This window comes from Sorex fumeus, unplaced genomic scaffold (assembly GCF_029834395.1).
Source record: "Sorex fumeus unplaced genomic scaffold, SorFum_2.1 ptg000036l, whole genome shotgun sequence".
Classification (NCBI taxonomy): domain Eukaryota; kingdom Metazoa; phylum Chordata; class Mammalia; order Eulipotyphla; family Soricidae; genus Sorex; species Sorex fumeus.
The window spans coordinates 15,289,974-15,312,187 of record NW_026606093.1 but is presented as its reverse complement, the minus strand read 5'-3'; the positions used below and the strand labels follow the sequence as shown (position 1 = coordinate 15,312,187).

General features: G+C 38.3%; 1 protein-coding gene and 1 non-coding gene across 2 annotated transcripts in view; one reads left to right on the top strand and one right to left on the bottom strand.

The window, feature by feature from the left end:
- Positions 1-5,109: 5,109 nt before the first annotated feature.
- Positions 5,110-5,369, bottom strand: LOC130027293 (small Cajal body-specific RNA 13). Its single transcript, XR_008793031.1, has one exon. It is a non-coding gene; the product is annotated as a small Cajal body-specific RNA 13 (non-coding RNA).
- Positions 5,370-17,780: 12,411 nt separating this feature from the next.
- LOC130027254 (myosin-1) overlaps positions 17,781-22,214 on the top strand; it is a 67,973-nt gene continuing 63,539 nt past the window's right edge. Inside the window, exons 1-3 of the mRNA XM_056117927.1 lie at positions 17,781-17,984; positions 18,076-18,219; positions 20,228-20,384. Of these exons, the coding sequence (XP_055973902.1) occupies positions 17,781-17,984; positions 18,076-18,219; positions 20,228-20,384 (505 nt within the window). The remainder of the gene's footprint in view (positions 17,985-18,075; positions 18,220-20,227; positions 20,385-22,214) is intronic.

Genomic DNA, 22,214 nt, shown 5'->3' with positions numbered 1-22,214 from the left:
GTGTTCCCTTCTCTATCTGAGCTGCCTTTTCCCCTAGCATGTGTGGCTGGCCTCCAAGCCATGGAGTGAACCTCCTGGTACTTATTTCAGATATTCTTGGGTGTTAGTCGCCTATTTTGTTACTTTATGTTCCCCAGATGAATCCAATCTTTTTTATGTCTGTCCCTCTCTTTCTGACTCATTTTGCTTAACATGATACTTTCCATGTAGTACCACATGTATGTAAATTTCATGACTTCATCTTTTCTAATAGCTACATAGTACTCCATTGTGTAGATGTACCACAGTTTCTTTAACCAGTCATCTGTTCTTGGTCAGTCAGTTTTTTTTTCAGATTCTGGCCATTGTAAAGAGTGCTGCAATGAACAAACAAGTGCAGATGTCACGTCAACTATACTTTTTTGCCTCTCTGAGATATATTTCCAGGAGTGGTATTGCTGGATCAAATGGAAGCTCAATTTATAATTTTTTGAGACTTGTCCATACTGTTTTCCAAAAGGGCTGGACCAGTTGGCATTCCCACCAGCAGTGGAGGAGGGTCCCTTTCTAGCCTATGTTTCGATTCTTAAAGCAGACATAGATTATTAATGTTGAATATAGACAGCAAACCAAAAGTTTAAGGAGTATCAAGATCTGCCAATCCTTACATAAGGTTTCATGACCATTTTATATAGTTGCCTACACATAGGTGATGTATCACATCAGAAGGTACACCCCACAGAAGATACCAGAGGTACCTTTACAGCTTCTTTAGAAAAATACATGAAACTGTACATCTTCTAAATATATTGAAGTAATATTGATTTATAAGTTTATGTAAACTCATAGTAAATAGTTTTGCAATTTGGCATTTTATTACTACATTCTGTTCATCACCCAAATTCAAGTTTCTTTCCACCAATTGATATTTTTACCTGCTTTACTTGTTCTTCAAAACCCCTCACATTATAATAAACATAATTGTGTTTTTTAACTGTTTCTGTTTTGCTTCTTTGTATTTGCTTTATTTATCTTCTACCTATTAGTTAAATCTTACGATGTTTGTCATTCTCTGTCGTACATCACGTAGTATAATCAAGGTCACATGTTGTTGCAAATGGCAAAATCTCATCTTATATTTAATGAGATATTTCTCTGGGCGGTAAATATATATAACATATTTTTATCCTTAGTACCCCCTATTTTGTTTACATGTCTGTTATTATAAATAATGCTGCAGTGATCATGAGAATTCACATATATTTTTAAATGACAGTTTTTGCATTCTCTGGATAAATAACCAAAAGTGGAATCATTGGATCATATGGCATTTCAATCCTTAGTTTCTATATTTATAAATTGTATAGGAGGGTACCCTTGACTCCACAGCATCACCAGCACTTGCTGTTTCTTGTCTTTTATGTATCAGTCATTTTCATGAGTCTGAAGATAATATTCCATATTTTGATTTGCATTTCCCTGAAAATAAATGATGATTATAATATTTTCTTGATGATAATGGATTTCACAGGATGTCAAAAGATCATGTGGCAGCCCACCTATGATGATGGTCAGACTTCTTCGTCAAGACCCTGAATGATCGGTTTGAGGCTCTTCATTTTCCTAGAAAGAGCAGATGCCACTGGGCTACATTAGCACGCAACAGGGATGAATGGAGACGTTACTGGTGCCTGCTCGAGCGAATCAATGAGTACTGGGATGTCAAGTGATCAAGTGATAATATTTTCGTATGACTATTGAATATTGTATGTCTTCTTTGAGAAAATTTTTCTCCTTAGCTCCTTTGTTCATTTTAACATCGAGTTATAGTTCTATATCTGGATATTAGCTCCTTATAGGATATACAATTTACAAATATAGATTCAGTAAGACATGTTTTGTTTTGATGATTTTTTTCATTGTGTAGAAGGATTTTAGTTTGATAAGTCCACATGTCTATTTTTTCTTTTATCTAACTTTCTTGTTGAAGTCAAATCCTCAAGGACATTATTAAGTCCAATATCAAGGGGCATATGGCTGATGTTTTTGTTCAAGGTACTTTACTTTTCCAGATCCCTTTCATTTCACCAATAAAAACAGTAGTTTAAAAACATGACTAAAAGTACTACTCTAATCAATACATAAATATGACATACACTTTTCATTATGATTATTGATGTTTAAAATAATGATAGAATTAAAAAATGTTTTAACAGATCAACAGTGACCCAACAGCGTGTGTTTGGGTCGCACTTGGTGACCTTATCCAGCTCTGTGCTGAAGGTTAACTACTGGTGGTGGTCGGATGAGCAAGTAGTACTGAATATAGACTTGGGATAGCCACATGCAAGTCAGAAGTCTTAACTTTTGACTTTAACTCTTTAGCCCAAAAGATTCTTTAGATCAAGTTCTTTGGGTTTTAAAGTTTTCCCATTATCTTTTTGTTGTTATTTTGGGTTCATATGTGGCAGAGTGTAGTGTTTACTCCTGGCTCTGCACTCAGAAAACACTGCACTCAGGCTTGGGTGACCACAGATGGTGCTGGAATTAGACCCAGATCTGTGTGTGAAACTCAAGTGACCTACCTACTGTACTATACTTTGCCCCTCAAAATTTTTTTCAAGTTATAAAGTACACTGCTAACTACAGTAAGGAGGTAATTCCTTCATCTGTGTTCCTAACTTTAAAGTTTTTAATATTGCTTAACTATGGCCCTCCCGTTGATCGTCAATTTGCTCGAGCGGGCCCAGTAACGCCTCCATTGGAGACTTTGTCGTTACTGTGTCTGGCATATCGAATACTCTCGGTAGCTTGCCGGGCTCTCCGAGAGGACAGCGGGTAGGGTGTTCGCCTTACAAGCGGCCAACATGGCCGACCTGAGTTCGATTCCTCTGCCCCTCTCGGAGAGCCCGGCAAGCTACCGAGAGTATTCGATATGCCAGACACAGTAACAACAAAGTCTCCAATGGAGACGTTACTGGGCCCGCTCAAGCAAATTGCTTACCTATATTGTAACTATATTTGGAAGTAATGGAAATTTTATTTTCAAAGGTTACTGAGTAAAATTATCAGTTTATAGTTTATCAGTATAAGTGAACTAATGCTGCTTTATACAAATTAGAATATGATACAAATTGTAATATAAATGCTATTGTTCCAAGATTGCCAGTCCACATTCCTTGGAAAAAATATATACTTAATATGCAATATTAACATATATACTTAATTTTACAGCTCTTTATTTACAGTTCATAGGTAAAAGTTCAATGGCAACCTCCACATCCAAGATAGTAAACCCAATTTTATTCAACTCTACAGAAACCTGAGCTTATATATATTCCACATTCCCATTTCCTAGTTATTTCTGCTCTCTGATTGGTTATGTTCTATGTAGGTGAAGATTTGTGAAACTGACCAATCAAATCATATATGCCCTTGTGCAAATAAAATTGTATCAGATGATGAATTGACTCACTTATGTTCTTATGCAAATGGGCTGGAGCATTAGCACAGTGGGTAGGGCGTTCGCCTTACAAGCGGCCAACATGGCCGACCCGAGTTCGATCCCTCTCGGAGAGCCCGGCAAGCTATCAAGAGTATTCGATATGCCAGACACAGTAATAACAAAGTCTCCAATAGAGACGTTACTGGGCAAATCGACGATCAACGGGAGGGCCTTTACCTTTACCTTTACCTTTAACATGATCAATTACAGGTCTTGATATTTTGTCCTCTCCCTCCCTCCTCATTTTCTTTGTCAAAATGACACTTATCAGATGAAGTGATGGGAGAATCCTCAATGGTAAATTTTCAGTGGTACATATCATTGCCAAGAAAATGTACTATTAGAAATGATGTAAATGCTTGACTTTTTCAGTTTGGGGATTTTTTTGAAGAAAAAGGTTTTTTTTAATGCATTTTATAAATCAGCTTTATAATTCTACAAGTTTTGACTAAGAAACATAGTCTTAGGAATTTATTCTAGCATAGGGACCTTTCATTTATCTCATGTAATCTTCTAAAGTGGAACAAGTGATGTATAGATGCTTTGCTGCTTTATATTATGTTTTATGTCTTTAATAATTGTTAAATATGATTGCTATATACAAAAACCCATGAAACTTGCAAACTTCTACCAAGTTTAATTTTGTAAATCTGAAATAATATTGGAAACTTCATATAAAATAGAAAATATTGCAGGAAATGCCTTTTGTTACCTTAAAGGGAGGTTCAAATTTAAACTTCTGGACACCAGTGCAACAGTACAACTGGTAGTTTGTTTACCTTGCACATGTCTGACTTTGCTTTGTTCCCTGCACTTCATACGAATGAATCCTGAGCAGAACCTGGAGTAAGCCCTGAAAACTTTGGGTATGCCTCTTCCCTCCAAAACAAATAAAACAGCAACAATAATGAAAATATACTAAACTTCTAATAGTACAATACAAAGTAACTATAAATGTATCTTAAATCTTATGTACTAGTCTTGGTCTTCCTACAATATCACTAGATCACTGTGCTCCCATTGTTCATCAATTTGTTGGCATATCGAATACATCACGGGTAGCTTGCCAGGCTCTGCTGTGCGGGCGAGATACTTTCGGTAGCTTGCCGGGCTCTCCGAGAGGGGTGGAGGAATCGAACTTGGGTCAGCCATGTTGGCTGAGTGCAAGGCAAACGCCTTACCACTGTGCTATCGCTCTAGCCCTTCCAACAATATGTGGTGACTATTTGAACATTCCATGAATCAATAGCTCCCATCCCTTCAAAGTTTCTAGTAAGATAGCTAAGGATATCTGTAGTTGTTGTTGTTAAATACAACTTGTTATTGTTTTCATTTTTTGTTTTTTTTTATTGTTTGGACACACCTGGAGATGGTCAGTGACTGACCATAGGTATTTGGGGTGATGTCTCTGTGCTTAGGGGTGACTCTTGGTGCATTTTGGTGGATCATAAATAATACCAGGTGTCAGTCAGCTATGTGCAAGGCAAATGTACTTTTCAATGTACTATATCTCCACTCCCTTCAAATATAATTTCTAACTAGGAATTTAAATCCAAAAAGTTCTGTTAAAGGAGAGAAAACTGAAGTGTGTGTGTGTATGTGTGTGTGTGTGTGTGTGTGTGTGTATTAGTAGCAATTCTTAGTGTCCAACAGAAACCAACCTGTCTATTAACCAGTATCCCAATTGCAGAGCTTCTATTACTGATAGGTAAGTACATGGTTTACTCACCATCATCGGTGGTCAAGAAATATGGAAGAAAGCGGCACACAAATTGCTGCGATTGAGGCAGTTATGCTTCAGCTTCTTCTGGAAAATACTCTTTCTGGAACTCTGGAAGGTGAACTAGGGTACCACCAACCCTGTATGGCTCCCAGAGTGCAGAATTCAAAATATTTTATCATGCCTTTTGCTAAGTAACACATCAGCATGGTGTCTTTTAGTCTTCTAATGTTGCAATTCAAAAAGTATCAGGATCCATCAAACCAACGTGGTCAAGGTTACACAGAAATAAATTCCGGAACAAAGATTGAACCTCCCAGATGTATGTGAATGCTGAGAATGGCTATTTAGCAGAGCACATGAAAGTAAAGACATAACTATGGGCTCTCACACCTAAAACATGCTAACTCATATATTTAACTTTGCATTTTCTTCATTGATATTTCAATCCTAGAGTTATTTATTGCTTCTTATATCATTTTATATGCTCCCAAAATACTTCAATTGCTGGTTAGATGTGGAAAATGAATTTCTTGAAATTTACATTCTATTGTAAGAAACAAGCTAACAGAGAAAAGAAAAGCATCAGTCCAAAAGGGCTTGAAGAGGATTCGATGAACAACAGGATGATTGTGATATCGTGATCATGATTCAAACACCAATACCACCACCATTGCACCTTCCCATATTTCAAATGTTTCCACCCAAATCCCAAATAGTGTTCCCCAAAGCAGAACAAAACAATTAATTTTGTATTGCTTGTTGTGAATAAACTGCTAAAAATGGTTCAATAATGTTTCCTTAAAAGAAAGTGTGTGAAGATTGTTGTATTTCATCCTGGATTCATTAAGCCTTTATATGGGAGATTACTAACATAATTTGTTAAACCCAATCAAATGTTGTGTACTACTCTTGCTACATCAGTGGTGTAGAGTATGAGAGGTTGCTCCTGGAATTCTAAAATTTAGAATAGGATTATACAGCAGGTCTTATGGGCGAGGCCTCTGTTGCTCTCTTCTGAGAGCTTTATTTCTGAGTCTCTGGGTCACGGCTATTGATAACGTTATATGGGGTTGGGGGCAGTTTGTGGGTTTGACTGCCAGGTTACTGGTAAACTTGGGAGATGCGGGGAGGAGGCCCATTCCCACTCCAAGCAAGCTTGGAGAGTTCAGTCATGGGTCCCTCATACCTGGGTTTTTCTGCAGATTCCCTCTTGGATAAGGCTCCTGGAGCCTGTGGAGAGTGGTCATGAGCATGGCGGCAGTTGTGTTCTGGAGGTTTTCAGCTGCAGGAGCTCTGATCGGAAAATTTTTTTTATAACTATATTTAAGCATAACTTAGTTTCTTTTGAAATTTTACACATTTCACTTAAAAACAAAATTCTGAGAAGGATTTAAACACAAAAACAGGTAGAGACAGTCTTGAGCAAGTCATGGGGCAATATTATGAAATTGAACATGTATAAGACAACAATTGAGAATTAAGGATTGAATGAATTAGGCTTTGATAAATTGGTGGGGCCTTAAACTGAAGGGAAAATTCATAATTTTCAACAGATCACTAATATCAAGGCTTCACAAACCATTGTAAGAATTACATGAAAAACTAATTAAAATATGGATTATTTTAATCCATAGAGATTCTGCCTGTAGAGATTCTGATTGCCTTGATCTCAGTACCCCCAAGTGAGCATTTTAAACATACTTTCAGGTGGCAGTAACATAGCCTGAAAATACAGACAATAAGACACATATAAAACTAAGGCTTAGAGATAGATATAATTGTGTCAGTCCTATATTTGGTAATGCAGTGCAAGTACAAAATGAGAAAGAGTCCAAGGACTAAATAAGGAAGTACAAAATTTAATACAATAAAACTAGGTTTCAGCTAAGATTTTTTATCATGTCACTCTTGAGGGAACAGATTAGCATTCAGCACATCCCAATCTGATGTAGACACAAATTCCCTTTGTCATCAGTTGTGCTGGACTAATCATCCAAAGGGCAAATTTTTATTAAAGCTGTCTATGGTACATTTAAAAGAACTCCCCAAAGGCTTGTACCAAAGATGGTGAAAATTAGTCTTGGACAAACAGATCTTGATATTCAAAAACCTTGGCGCAGTTTCTGAGTACCTCAATCAGTACCACACAGTTCAACTGAAGACTTTTCCTACTTCAATTCTTATATTCACTTAATTTACTGGTTTTCCTGGACACTGTAGCACTGTAGTACTGTCCTCCTGTTGTTCATCGATTTGCTTGAGTGGGCCCAATTATGTCTCCATTGTGATACTTCTTGTTACTGTGTTTGGCATATCGAATACGTCACAGGTAGCTTGCCAGGCTTTGCGGTGTGGGAGAGAAACTCTTCGTAGTTTGCAGGGCTCTCCAAGAGAAGCACTTTAGAATATTTTTATCTAATAAGACTTGAACAATGAGGATCTTTCCAAACACCCAGATACCCCATGATGAATCTGAAGCATCCAGGAAAGACACTGATCTAACCTATAACCAGAAGGACCCACTTGATGTATACACAGGCATTTGACCTTCAATTTATTATTTCATCACAAATTGTTTACTTACAGGATATTCAAAATTGTCAACTAACATTTTTCCATAAGAATATGGCATATGTAATGTAGAAATGAAAAAACCAAGATTACCCTTGACTCCAGAGTATAGGGAGAACAAGCACAGAAAAGTAAGGAAATAGAGAGAGGAAGGGAAGAATTTGAGAAAGGGAAGTAATGGGTGAACACACTCAGGGCCTCAGGTTCACTGGTGATGTGTAAGAGTGACATAGCTATATATCCAAAGCATTGACTAAACAACACTGAAAATATAAGATGTAAATAACAACAACCAAACAGAAATGTGATGGGGGTAGAGGGAGCTTGGGGGAGGAAATTTGACACAGGTGGTGGGACTGGTGTTAGAACATTGTATGTCTAAAACTCATCTATCAACAATTTCAGTAATTTTGAAAGAAGAGTCATGACTCTTTAAATGAAAAATTAAATAGAAAAGAATATTACATATGTGGAGCATTTCATACATTATTTTTGTTTTCCTTAAAGGGAAAAATATAAAATTTAAGGTTTGAATTTCCCATACAGCAACCAAAAATTCACTCAAATTTTTACTGGCCTCTCCAGGTAGACCAGAGCGACAACTGGCCTCTTGCAGCAACTGACCACGGCAACAACTGGGCATTTGGTTCCTCAAAGCTTGGCTTTTGGCTGTGTTCCTTAGAAGTATGCTTCTCATATCATGCTAAGTCCTAGTTTCTGCATAGTACTTTGGATGACATTGCCGTCCATTCTTCAAATGAAAAAAGCCTGCTTCCTGGAGACCTAAAAATACTCCTCAGTATTGAAGCACAGCCATGTTGATGAAAACCAAAGCCTATCTGCTAGACCAATTGCTTGAATGGAACAAGCCAAAAGCACAAGGTGAAAGAAAAGATTATGTGGAAACTAATCCATATTTGGATCTTCTTTAAATGTACAGAAAGAATAAAAACTTTTGTTCTTTGACCAGGAGAACTCCCAACTCCAACTGGTGTTCTTTATTGGGATATGTTTTAAGGGAATGATTTTGGCAGGATAGACTGAGATTTTAAAAAATAATCCATTTTTACAATTAAGATAAGAAAAAACTAGATTGGGATAATTGAACACTTTCTATTTTAGTTCTGAAAATAGCCTTTAAAATATCATTCAAGAAAACAAAAGTAAATGTTCTCAAACAAAGGGGTAGATTTAATCTTAGACTATGTGTGAGTGAGATTATCTCTTTCTTATCAGTGTCATTACATATGGCCTAAAGTGGCACAAGATAAATTCTACCACGGAGAAGCTGATCTGAGACTATAGATGCCAATAATAGCAAAAAGCACTGAATTCATCATTAATATCATTAAGAATTCCAGTGATTAAAGCAAAATTTAAAAATAGCTTCACAATGTTAAAAAATATAAGTGGTAAAAAAGAAAGGAAGGACTCAATTATCTTTGAACAAAGGAAAAAATCTACAGCTAGAAGTTGTCAGATCAGCCTCATTTACAATTTTTGGGCAGGAAATTTTATTCTTAATAAGTAAACTGCGAAACAGTTTCTGACACTTCTGATAGCAATCTGCTTTCTTTGACTTCTCCTTCATTCATGTGTTAGATGCGAGCAAGATAAGATAGTTCCCTCCTTCTCTTAAAAATTTCTCTCTTCACAACTTTGCTCCCCCTCCCTCATTCCTTCCCTCCCTCCCTTTCTTCCTTCCTTCCTTCCTTCCTTCCTTCCTTCCTTCCTTCCTTCCTTCCTCCCTTCCTCCCTCCCTTTATTCCTCCCTTCATCCCTTCCATCCTTCCTTTCTCCCTTCCTCCCTCCCTTCATTCCTCCCTTCATCCCTTCCATCCTTCCTTTCTCCCTTCCTTTCTCCCTTCCTTCCTTCCTCCCTCCGTCCTTCCCTTCCTCCTACCCTTCCTTCCTTCCTTCCTTCCTTCCTCCCTCCCTTCTTCCCTTCTTCACTTCCATCCTCCCTCCCTCCCTTCTTCCATCCCTTCTTCCCTTCCTCCTTTCTTTCCTTCCTCCCTTCCTCCCTTCCTTTATCCTTCCCTTCTTCCCTCACTTCTTCCCTTCCTTCCTTCCTTCCTTCCTTCCTCCCTCCCTCCCTCCCTCCCTCCCTCCTTCCTTCCTCCCTCCCTCCCCCTCCCTCCCTCCCTCCCTCCCTCCCTCCCTCCCTCCCTCCCTCCTTCCTTCCTTCCTTCCTTCCTTCCTTCCTTCCTTCCTTCCTTCCTTACTTCCTTTCTTCCTTCCTGTCTTCCTTCATCCACACCCAGCTAGTGCATGGGTGGAACTGGAGTCAACTACTTGCAGTCAAGTCCTTAAACCCATATGCTATCTAATCCCTGTTTGCATTCTTATACCAAATTCATTATTTCATTCAAGGACCATATCAGATATCATTTTTACATAGATTTTTCTTTCTCTCATCCAGACACTATCTTCATTATGAAATTTTTACTTCAGTGTGATAATTTCGAGGCAACTGAGAGAATAGGGTAGCAAAGAACTAGGAGCATCATTGCTAAGTGTTGCAATTTATTAGCTCACATCTTACTAGTTGATCTTAAAGAGTGACAGCAATTCTAGAATGAATAGAAACTTTACATATATTAGACATGTAAAGTGGAGACACACGCAAATTTTATTTTAGTCCCATTCTGATTATGCAAACAATTCATACACCTTTTTGTTTTGGTTTTCCCAAATTTCTTCATGAACATTATCAAAATTATATGCAGATTATATGCTTTGTGCTTGAGGCGCTTTTGTGTATTTGGCATCAAGGATGACTGACCTTTCTTTCTCATAAACACTTTTTTTTGGCTTTTTGGGTCACAACTAGTGATGTACAGGGGTTGTTCCTGGTTCATGCACTCAGGAATTACTCCTGGCAGTGCTCAGGTGACCATATGGGATGCTGGGAATTGAACCCCGGTCGTTTGCATGCAAGGCCAATGCCCTACCCACTGTGCTATTGCTCCAGCCCCCTTTCTCATAAATTCTTAATAGGATATTTTATAGATGCTAAGCCTTTTGGAGTTATATTTTATTATAGCGCAGGTTCTAGAAATTTCCTAAACAATCCTATCCAGGAGAGATCACAAAAAAATATTTTTTCCACCTCTATTTCAAGTGAAAATAGAACAACATATTTGAAAGCTCAATCTGCAATTGTTGCCATTTAATAAATGAAAATATCAAATGGAATGATCTTCCTCAATAACATCCAATTACAAGCACTTTCATAGGCATCTTACTAGCCATTTTCTTTATAAAATTACTAAGAAATTCTATGATTATAAATCTGGAAATATAGATTTCTTCTAGTGGGGCTTTATATATTTTGATTACTGGTCAGAAAAACAACAAATTCTCAGGAGGGGTAAAACATCAGCATTCAAGTTGATGGATCTACAAGACAAGAGACAAGGCCCTGGAAAGCTTATGTCTTGGATCTCAAATCTTCAAGGTTTAATCTCTTGTATCTTTCACTTATGGCTATGGCTCTATTTCAATTTAATATATTAAGTTCCTTCACTTTTTCAATAATATTCTTTTGGCAATCAGCACTCACTTTTAAAAGTTTTAGACAAGAATACGTGCATTCAACAATTTTTTAAAAAAATGTTTAAAAATGAGCTCAGAACCAGTATGTCACAGTACCAAAAAGCAAGCAGGTGCTCCATGAAATGATGATTCTTTTAGTCGACTAGTGACTGACTGGTGTGATGGGAGAACAGAACCTTGGGGGTAATATCAACTGTGAAAAGTCTATCCAAGAGTTTCCCAGAAGGTGGTCTAAGGTGACCACAGCCCCTGAAGGAGGCAGGAACAATAGTGGCATTAACCTTGGAACCAATGTTGGCATTCACTTAAGCAGCCATCAGAAGCATGATTCTGTCAGCTATAGGTAAGAGACTGCTAGATATATGTGATTTGCTGTTTTTGGATGCCTAAAATTGGTCATGCAGTCCACAGTGCAGCTAACCAAAGCTGGAATGCTAGAAGGGGTGCTGGAAGAAGCTGAAAGTAATAGCTTCAAATTTTGAACTTTGAGTTTATTAGGATTTCCTGTACACTCATGACTAATGGTTCTTACTCCATCTTCAAGGTGATTCTTTCACATTTGAACTTTTGGAAAGTTGGTGTTTCATCCTCTTTTAAAAAATTTAATATTAAAAATTTATAAAATTCAAAATATATTAGCATCCTATATATTTCAGCATTACATTTGCAAATGAAAGCAAAAGCCTGGTATATTTTTTTAAAAACTTTGATATTTGTTAAAAAATATGTATAATTTATTTATTTATAATGTAGAAGTACTGCTATTTATTCAGCCATTGATGAAGCTGATTGAATTGGGCATTAACTCCACATTACTTTTTTTAATTTTTAAAATTGGACATCCATGAGATTTACTGGTTTTGGTATATCGAATACACCACAGATATCTTGCCAGGCTCTGCCATGTGGGCGGGACACTCTCAGTAGCTTGCCAGGCTCTCTGAGAAGGATAAAGACTTATAGAACGGCCTCTAATCGCCATTGCAGGTGTTCTCATGGTTCAAACCGTATTTGATCCCTATCAAATTTGGTGGGGCAATCATACATGAAATCCAATATGCCATTTCATCAGTAAAGAAGTGAATAGCACCTGTACCAGACAAGGTCAAGCCCAAACACCTGAAGAATGTGCCATCGGTACTCATCAATACACTGTTTCGGCTCTTCACATGCTACCTGTCTTAATGAATGGTTCCATCCTAATGGAAAACCAGCAGGACTGTACTACTGTACAAGAAGGGAGAGATCCACGACATTGACAACTATTGCCTGATCTGCCTATTGTCTGTCATCTACAAGCTGTTTACTCGAGTCATCCTGAATAGGATTGGCAGAATACTAGATGAAGGATAACCATGCGAGCAAGCTGGTTTCCAAAAAGAATTCAGCACAATCGACCATATCCACATGACAACCAAGCTCATTGAGGTTTCTCGGGAGTTCAAGATGCCACTCTGTGTAATATTCATTTATTTAAAGAAGGCCTTTGATTCTGTTGAGACAGAAGCAGTCATTGAAGCCCTAGCCAAACAGGGAAGTCAAACTCAATACATCAGGATCCTCCGTGAGCTGTATTACGGATTCACTACCAGGATCTCACCATTCTACAAAGAAGTGATCATCCATATCAAGAGAGGGGTTCAGCAAGGTGATACCATTTCACCGAAACTTTTCACTGCCACCCTCGAGAATGTCATGTGATGACTGGAATGGGAAGGAATGGGAGTGAAGATAGATGACCGACCGGCAATTACACCACCTCGGCTTTGCTGATGACATCATTCTAATAACACCAAACATCAGCCAAGCAGCCCAAATGCTGGCCGCCTTTGACCGTGAGTGTGGAAAGGTCAGACTACAGCTGAATTTCATGAAGACAATGTTTATGAGAAATGGTCTCATTCCTCATGTTCCATTTGCTCTCAACAGAATGAACATCTCTGAATGCAACAGTTATGTGTACTAAGATCAAGAAGTCAACATGATGAATGACCTGGCACCTAAATTGTGCAGGAGGAAGAGAGTGGCTTGGAACACCTTCAAGAGCCTTGAAGAAATAGTTAAGAGGATGAAAAATCTCTGGCTCTGAGCACATCTCTTCGATTCCACTGTTCTTCCTGCATTAACATACACCTCAGAGAGCTGAGCCCTATGAAAACAGAATGAGAACGCTATTTGGGTCTCCCAAAGAAGAATCGAAAGGGCTATGCTCGGTGAATCACACTTCGCTCAAATGAGAAAGAATCTGGAATTCCGACCTCCGTTGATGGTCAAGCATCAGGGATGCTGTCTCGTTTGCCAAGGTGTCGAAAATCAGATGGACTGGGCACGTAATGAGATTTGGAGATGACTTCTGGACTAGAGCCATTCCCAACAGGATTCCACAGGATGTCAAAAGATTGCGTGGCTTCCCACCTACGAGATGGTCAGACTTCTTGAGGCTCTTCATGTTCCTAGAACGAGCAGACGCCATTGGGCTACACCAGCACGTGACAGGGACAAATGGAGATGTTACTGGTGCCTGCTCAAGCAAATGATGAGCAACAGGATGTCAAGTGATCAAGTGATCCATGAGATAGACCATTACAAAGCTATTTATAATTGTGTTTCAGTCATACAATGATCCAGCACCCATCCTCTACCAGTCTACATTTCCCACCATCAATGTTCCCTGTTTCCCCACCACCATCCCCCCAAACCCACTCTCCCTACAACCAGCCTCCATCTATTGGAGGCACTTTCCTCTAGCTCTCTCTTTCTCTCCTTTTCCTTTAATGCATTTTGGTTTGCAATACGGTGCTAAGAGGTCATGGTGTTTGTTCAGGGCATTTGGTATTTTTATCGGGATGGTAAGGCTGGAGTAATTTTTCAACTGGGTGGAAGCTTGGGGTATGGATGTGACTCCCAAGGCTTCCAGAAGTACAGGGAGGTGAGAAAAGGTAGCCCATCCCAATCCCAAGAAAGCCTGGAGTTTTCCGTCACAAAATCCTCATACCAAACTTTTTAGCAGATTACATCTTGGTGAGGTTCGTCCTGAGACAGTGGAGTCAGGCTGGGTGTGTGACAGCGATTTTGGATTGTGGAAGCAAGCAGCTGCCAGGGGCTTTGCATGGGCAGGCACAGGTCAACCTGCACCCCTCCAATTTACTCTGGTCTGTTCAGCCAGGGTAAAACCAGTGCGGGTCCGAGCTTACCTGCGGCTTTTGATCTTTTTCAAGATTTATTTATGGGTCTCTGAAGCAAGTCTGGTAATAGAGCTTACAGGGTGGAGCTGGAGTTGGTTCGTGGGGGCGACTGCCAGTGTTTCTGTATCAGGAAGCAGGGGGAGGTAGCCCACCACAACTCTGAGACAGTCTGGGTATTTCCGTCACAAAACCCACATACCAGAATTTTCAGCAGATTATATCTTGGTAAAGTCCTTCCTAAAATGATGGAGTCAGACCGGGGGTATGGCAGCATTTTGGATTGTGGAAGCAAGTGGCTGCTGGGGTCTCGGCTTGGGTAGGCATAGGCCAACCTGCCCCTCCCCCCCGATTAATCCTAGTTTTATCACTGATGTGAGGGTCCAAGATAAACTGTGGCTTTTTATCTCTTTGGAGATTTATCTACGGGTGTCTGAAACAAGGCCAATAAATGAGTTTTTATAGCTGAGTCAGAGGTGGTTTGTGGGCATGGATCCCAGATACTTAACTTTTGGTTGTTTAGTTTCTTAATAAACTTGGTTCCAAGTTGTTGGGGTCTGGCCAAAGGCACAGCAGCAATTTTGGGGTATCAGGAAGCCAGAAGTCACCATCAGGCTGCTGATGCACTCTTCCTGAAGGTACAGGTTGACCTGTTAGCGGCACCACACTCTCTATAATTTCATATTTAAATCACTTTCAGTTACACATTTTGTACTTTCAAGTACAAAATTTCCCCATAATAATAATTATCAGGAATTTTACTCTAACTATACTTATACATTTTTTTCTTTTTTTTAAAATCTTTTTTCTCATTTCTTTTATGAGAAATGTTGGGAAGTACTTCCTCAAAGCATATTTTACACCTAAAGAAATTCATTCTTTTTATTGCAATAAAATCAAATAAGTAGGCATATAATAAATGAGATGTGTTAAAGAACAATTTGGGCTAAAGAAAAAAAACAGAATTGGTTATCCTTAAAACCATAAAAAATATTAGACATACAGCTCTTAATTTTGTACAGCTGGAAAGAAGGATGAATAAGTAAGCATTAACCATCACAATATTAAACTAAGTATTTGTTTTATTAATATTATTTACTACATTAAATATAAAAAGTGCTACAGGGCTAGTCAAAATATCATGCTCATTAAGGCCAGAAAAAATTTTATGAGAGAAGCCACATATTCTGGCTGCTCAGTCACTGTCTTTATCCACCACTTTGGACCTTCCTTTCAGATCATCTTCTCAAATTATCCATAGGAGATTTATTCACATACTCAATTGAAAAATATTTCTAATTATATCCAACCATTCTTAATATGAATGAGAATTATGCAGGGATGCAGGATTGCCAAGACTTTTTTGCCAAACAATTCCTTTTGACTTAAGAAAGAAGAGGCCGCTGCATTGTTTCCATAGCTATCCATATAAAAGAGCCCTTGGAATGAGACTGACTCGTCCTGCTTTAAAAAGCTCCAAGGTAAGTAGGAAGGAGACAGGACTTAGAGAACAGTGGCCGCGCTGCCCTGTGTACACTGCAGGACTCTATCTCTGGTACTGCTCCTTCTGACAAGGCATGTCTTACACCCCTGACTTTGATGTCTTTTGCTTATAATAATAAGTAACAATACAAATGGTACTGTTTTGTTTATGAAATAATAAATCAAGTACCTCTCTTCTTTTTTTCCAGAACTGTCCTGTTTATAGGCTGCAACTTCTCACTTGGTAACAAGGTAAGATTTGGATTAAGCAATCTCGAGGAGAATGTAAGAGTCCCTGGGATAGAGATTTGTGTTACTTAGCAACCTTTAAAAAAATGCTTGTCTCAGAAAATATCTTAACTACTGTGCTTTTGGAAAACTGTTAGAAGGAGACAGGGAGTTCTTTCCTTATAATAATGCATGATTCTTCACTTATGACTAAATCACTGATGGAGTGACATCTCAAAAAGTATTGTTGATAGATTATTATTTTGATTCTTTAGGAAAAAATACCCACTAATATTCCCTTGATAAAAAATCATCAAATTTGATTAAAATGTATATTAATACTAGGAGTTCATTTGGTTAATATGATTGATAAAAAATCATCAAATTTGATTAAAATGTATATTAATACTAGGAGTTCATTTGGTTAATATGATTTCTAATAAATATGAAATGAAATACCTGGGAAAATTCTTGATTGAAATTTAATATCTTGCAAAATATGATCTTACACTGTTTGCATAAAAACAATACACTGGAACTTTTGTTAGATCTATAGCAAAAGGTATTACCATTTTTACCTCTACATTTAGAGAAAGAGAAAGAGAGAGAGAGAGAGAGAGAGAGAGAGAGAGAGAGAGAGAGAAAGAGAGATTGATGGGCAGCTGATTAAAGCGAGTTGAAAGTAATTTGATCTTATAGTGACAGGAGTAGTGAACCTTTTTACTGATACCACTGACAACCTACAGATAACATAAAATGGAGCCTGCTTCCTTCAGAGGGAAACATAAGAAGGAATAGCAAAGAAAGTCTTTTAATATAGAAAAAAGAGATACTATTACAAAGAATTTTATCCTCAATTAATATATCAGTACAGATCAGCTATATTTGGTTTGCAAAGAAATATATTTTAAAAACTCCTGTAACTAAATTAACTTAAAGCCAATAATAGGTAAACAAAATGGTAATCTCTCAAACTACTGAACTCAAGCACTTCTGTCTCAACACCTAAAGGAGGAAAACAAAATTTCATTACACTTTATGGTGAGAGATCAATTTTTGTGATATTTAAATAAATGATATTTTATATCTAAATTGTAGTTTGTAGCTTGAACTGTTTAAAATTGCTTTCCCTATCATCATTTAACTTTTTTCAAAGTATCTTGATTATATCTCATGGGATGTGAATTAACAAAAAGCAGATATTGTCATTCATATTCTAAAAAATGAGACACTGGGGCTCTAAAAGGTCTGTTACCTTACCCAAGGTGGACATCAGTATTGTGAGACTACAAATCGGCCCTTTTATTATAATGCACCTGTTTTAGAGGATGAAAGAACATATTGCATACAAAATTTTTAGTTTTACATACTGAGTGATTCCCATGTAGTTGCGACTATAACTTGTTTTTAAATAAATAATCTTGATGTGCTGTAGAATTTCTGAGTAGGGTCATGGCATAACATCGATATTGATATTTAATGATGTACAAGACAATCCATAATCACAGCTCTAAAATGCTCCATTTTCTCTAGGACCTCTGAATCAGCAGCCATGAGCTCTGATGCAGAGATGGCTGTTTTTGGGGAGGCTGCTCCTTACCTCCGAAAGTCTGAAAAGGAGCGCATTGAGGCCCAGAACAGGCCCTTTGATGCCAAGACATCTGTCTTCGTGGTGGATGCCAAGGAATCTTTTGTAAAAGGGACTGTTCAGAGCAGAGAATCAGGAAAAGTGACCGTGAAGACTGAAGGGGGAGCGGTGAGTAGAGACTCAAGTGACCACCACACATTATTTTTATTTTTGTTTGGTCTCTCGACCAACATAAATAGTTATCTTTCCTGTTTACCAGACGGTGACAGTGAAAGATGACCAAGTGTTCCCCATGAACCCTCCGAAATATGACAAGATTGAGGACATGGCCATGATGACTCACTTGCATGAACCCGCTGTGCTGTACAACCTCAAAGAGCGTTATGCAGCCTGGATGATCTACGTGAGTACCTGCAGCACTCCTAACCCACCACCCCCGCCCCTGTATCTTCATCACCATGGATGTTTCAACTCATTTTTAATACTGTGGTACAGAGAGGTTGCAACCCATCACCCATTTTACTTTCACTAATAGTATAACTAGTGAAAAGACTCACTTATTGTTATTGTAAGGCACCTCATCCTTTGTTTCTCATCCGAGCTAGGGCCAGACCACTATCCCCGTGATCCCATGCACTGGGTCAGAAGAATATCCCTTGAACAAACAATGAAGCAGTTTCTGCTTAAATATAGCTACGTTTATATGCATTTACTCCACTTTCAGCAGCCTAATCATCTACAGGAGAAGAGAAGCTTATATTTTAACACCTTGAAATGTTTATAAAGATAAAATTTCACTCCACCAAAATAGATATCTATATTTGTGTGGAAATTTCACTTGTAATGCCATCTCCTTAATGGAATTTTTTCAACTGCTTCTAGAAAAGTTATTATGTCCTATTGTTTCTGCTTTTTAAAAAATGCTGGCAATGTCTCCCGCCATGATTCATTTATATGCTCGTCTTTATGCACACTGGGAATTCTCTAAGAACATTATCTCATTTATGTTGTTCTTAAGGTCTTGAGGCGACCCAGCACACAATGCACATCTAGTAGACATTTTATAATTGGATCAACAGTCACAATGATATTTTGTCATTTATCTAGGGCTTATATTTAGCTGGACAACATCTATACAGGTGAATTTGGTATGTAAGATAAGCACACTTTTTGGTTAATTATGATATTTATTCTAGACTGGTTGTCAAAGATTTTGGAAACTATGCTGGGTAGATAGTGAAAAGGGATAAGCACGTATTTTACATGTGGGAATTCCAAGTTCAATCGTTGCACTGTGTGGTACCCCAACCACTATCATAAGTGACTTATGGCACAGTGAGTGTTCCCAACCTTTGCCCTCTCTTATAAAAACAAAACAAAAAAAGGTTTTGGAAGTCTTCCTTTGGTAACCATATGAAAATATAACTTTGTGTTTTACCTATATTATGACAATATTAGTTTTCAAGTAGTTCGCAAATATTACTGCATATGCTCACTGTCACTGTCCTCCCATTGTTCATCAATTTGCTCGAGCATGCCCAGTAATGTCTCCAATGTGACAATTGTTACTGTGTTTGGCATATCAAATACATCATGGGTAGCTTGCCAGGCTTTGCCATGCAGCAGAGATACTCTCGGTAGCTGGCCAGGCTCACCGAGATGGGCGGAGGACTCGAACTCGGGTCGGCCATGTTGGCTGCGTGCAAGGCAAACGCCCTACTGCTGTGCTATCGCTCCAGCCCATGCTCATATTTACTAATTTAAATGTTGATTTTTATATTGTCTTAAAAAGATTGATTTTTAGTTCACCAAACTATTCTGATATTGCTGAGCAATTAGGTTGTGTCCAAATATATATTTTCCTTGGGGGCTGAAGCAATACCACAGCAGGTAGGGTGCTTGCCTTACATGCGACCGACCCAGGTTTGATTCCCAGCATCCTATATGTCCCCTGAGCACTGCTAGGAGTAACTCCTAAGTGCAGAGCCAGGAGTAACCCTTGTGCATCGCCAGGTGTGACTCAAAAAGCAAAATATATACATATATATATGTGTGTGTGTGTGTGTGTGTGTGTGTGTTTTCCTTAATGTAAATTATAGCAATGCTATAAAAGACATACATATTTCTTAATAAATAGTAAAAATGTCCCATACTTTACATTAAAAATACATAATAACTTTCAGAGCTGCTACTATGCAAAAATCACCGGGGTAAATCCAAAAGAAACAGTAAGAAATTTAAATTGTTATCTCTTCCCTAAGGATCTTAAACCCTCCATGTAGTTTTTATGCTTAACCCTTCAAGAAATACAAATGACTTACCACACTTCTTTTGGCTAAAATTTATTTAATATGTGAATTGCACAAAAACTAGGGAAGAGTTTGAGTAATTGGTCTTATTCCTCTGCCTAGACCTACTCGGGCCTCTTCTGTGTCACCGTCAACCCCTACAAGTGGCTGCCGGTGTATAACCCTGAGGTGGTGGCTGCCTACAGAGGCAAAAAGCGCCAGGAGGCCCCGCCCCACATCTTCTCCATCTCTGACAACGCCTATCAGTTCATGCTGACTGGTGAGTTCAGTGCTGTATATGGGCACATTTATACAGATGAGTCATAAGAAATAGAGACTAAGAACCTCTAGTTTAGGCTGATATATTTGGGAGGAAAAAGGTCTATAAAAGAGAAAATGGAAAAGAAAACTTGCAACTGAAACTGGTAGAGAGTTAATGTCTCTTAAGCTTTAAAAAGCCAACAGATTGGACATAATTAGAGCATTTCCTTTTGAATGCTTTAGAAACTAAATTAGTCTGAATAAAAGCAAAAAAACTGCATGTATGTATAACATGCACACTTATACATATGCACTCTTACAAAGTGCGTTCATTATAAAGTGTCAAAAAGCCAGAAAAACTCTCCTTCGCTGCTGGTGGGAATGCCGACTGATTCAGCCCTTTTGGAAAACAGTATGGACAATTCTCAAAAGATTAGAAATTGAGCTCCCATTTGACCTAGCAATACCACTCCTGGGTATATATCTTGAAGAGGCAAAAAAGTACAGTCAAAATGACATCTGCACTTCTATGTTCATTGCTGCACTATTCACAATCGCCAAAATCTGGAAAAAACCCGAGTGCCTGAAAACAGATGACTGGTTAAAGAAACTTTGGTACATCTACGCAATGGAGTACTATGCAGCTGCTAGAAAAGATGAAGTCATGAAATTTACATACAAGTGGTACTACATGGAAAGTATCATGCTAAGCAAAATGAGTCAGACATAGAAATATTGAATTCATCTGGGGAATATAAAGTAACAAATTGGGAGACTAACTTCCAAGAATAGCCAATAAGTACCAGGAGGTAGGTTCACTCTATGGCTTGGAGGCCAGCCACACATGCTAGGGGAGAAGGCAGCTCAGATAGAGAGGGGAGCACCAAGTAAAGGGTATTGGGAGGATCCTCCCAAGATGAGAGATACATGCTGAAATTAGACAATAAACTGAACACAATTGCCACTCAATGCCTCTTTTGCAAACCACAGCACCCAAAAGGAGAGGAGAGAGAGAACAAAAGGGAATGCCCTGCCACAGGGGTGGGGTGGGATGGTGGGGTGGTGTGTGAATGGGAGGTATAGTGGGAGCATTGGAGGTGGGGAATGGGCACTGGTGGAGGAATGGGTATTCGATCATTGTATAACTGAAACCCAAGCACAAAATTTGTAAGTCTACAACCGCACCTCATGGTGTTTCACTAATAAAAATTAAAAAAAAAGAAAAACCGAAAAAAAAGCCATAAAAGTAAAATTTATCTCTTTAGCTTTATCTTCAATACCATAAATTATGACCAATGACTAATCTCTTTATATTAAGGATGCTATAATAAATAAAAATGGAATTTCATCCCTAAAATGCCATGTTTACTCCTAAATCTATCAATGTATTCTGTCTCATACTCTAAATATCTTATTAGTGTTAAGCAATGCCTACTTCTCATTAATTCTTTTACCTATAATAGATCTGTCACTAACAAAAGTTGTCATCTAAATCCAGCTGAACATTGATGCTTGCTTTTGATGTTTGTTTAATGGCAGAGAATTAAAAGAAAAAATCTAATATTTTGGTATGCTTATATGTTAACGTTGGGGAAAAGTATAGGGAGAGTATCAAGGGTATTGAAAAAGGTTGTGGGCCCAGGGTTCACAAGTCCTAGTAGCACTGTAGCACAAGTCCTAGTAGCACTGTCCTCCCATTGTTCATCGCTTTGCTAGAGTGGGCCCAGTAACGTCTCCATTGTGAGACTTGTTGTTACTGTGTTTGGCATATCGAATAAGTCACGGGTAGCTTGCCAGGCTTCACTGTGCTGGTGAGATATTCTCGGTAGCTTGCCGGACTCTCTGAGAG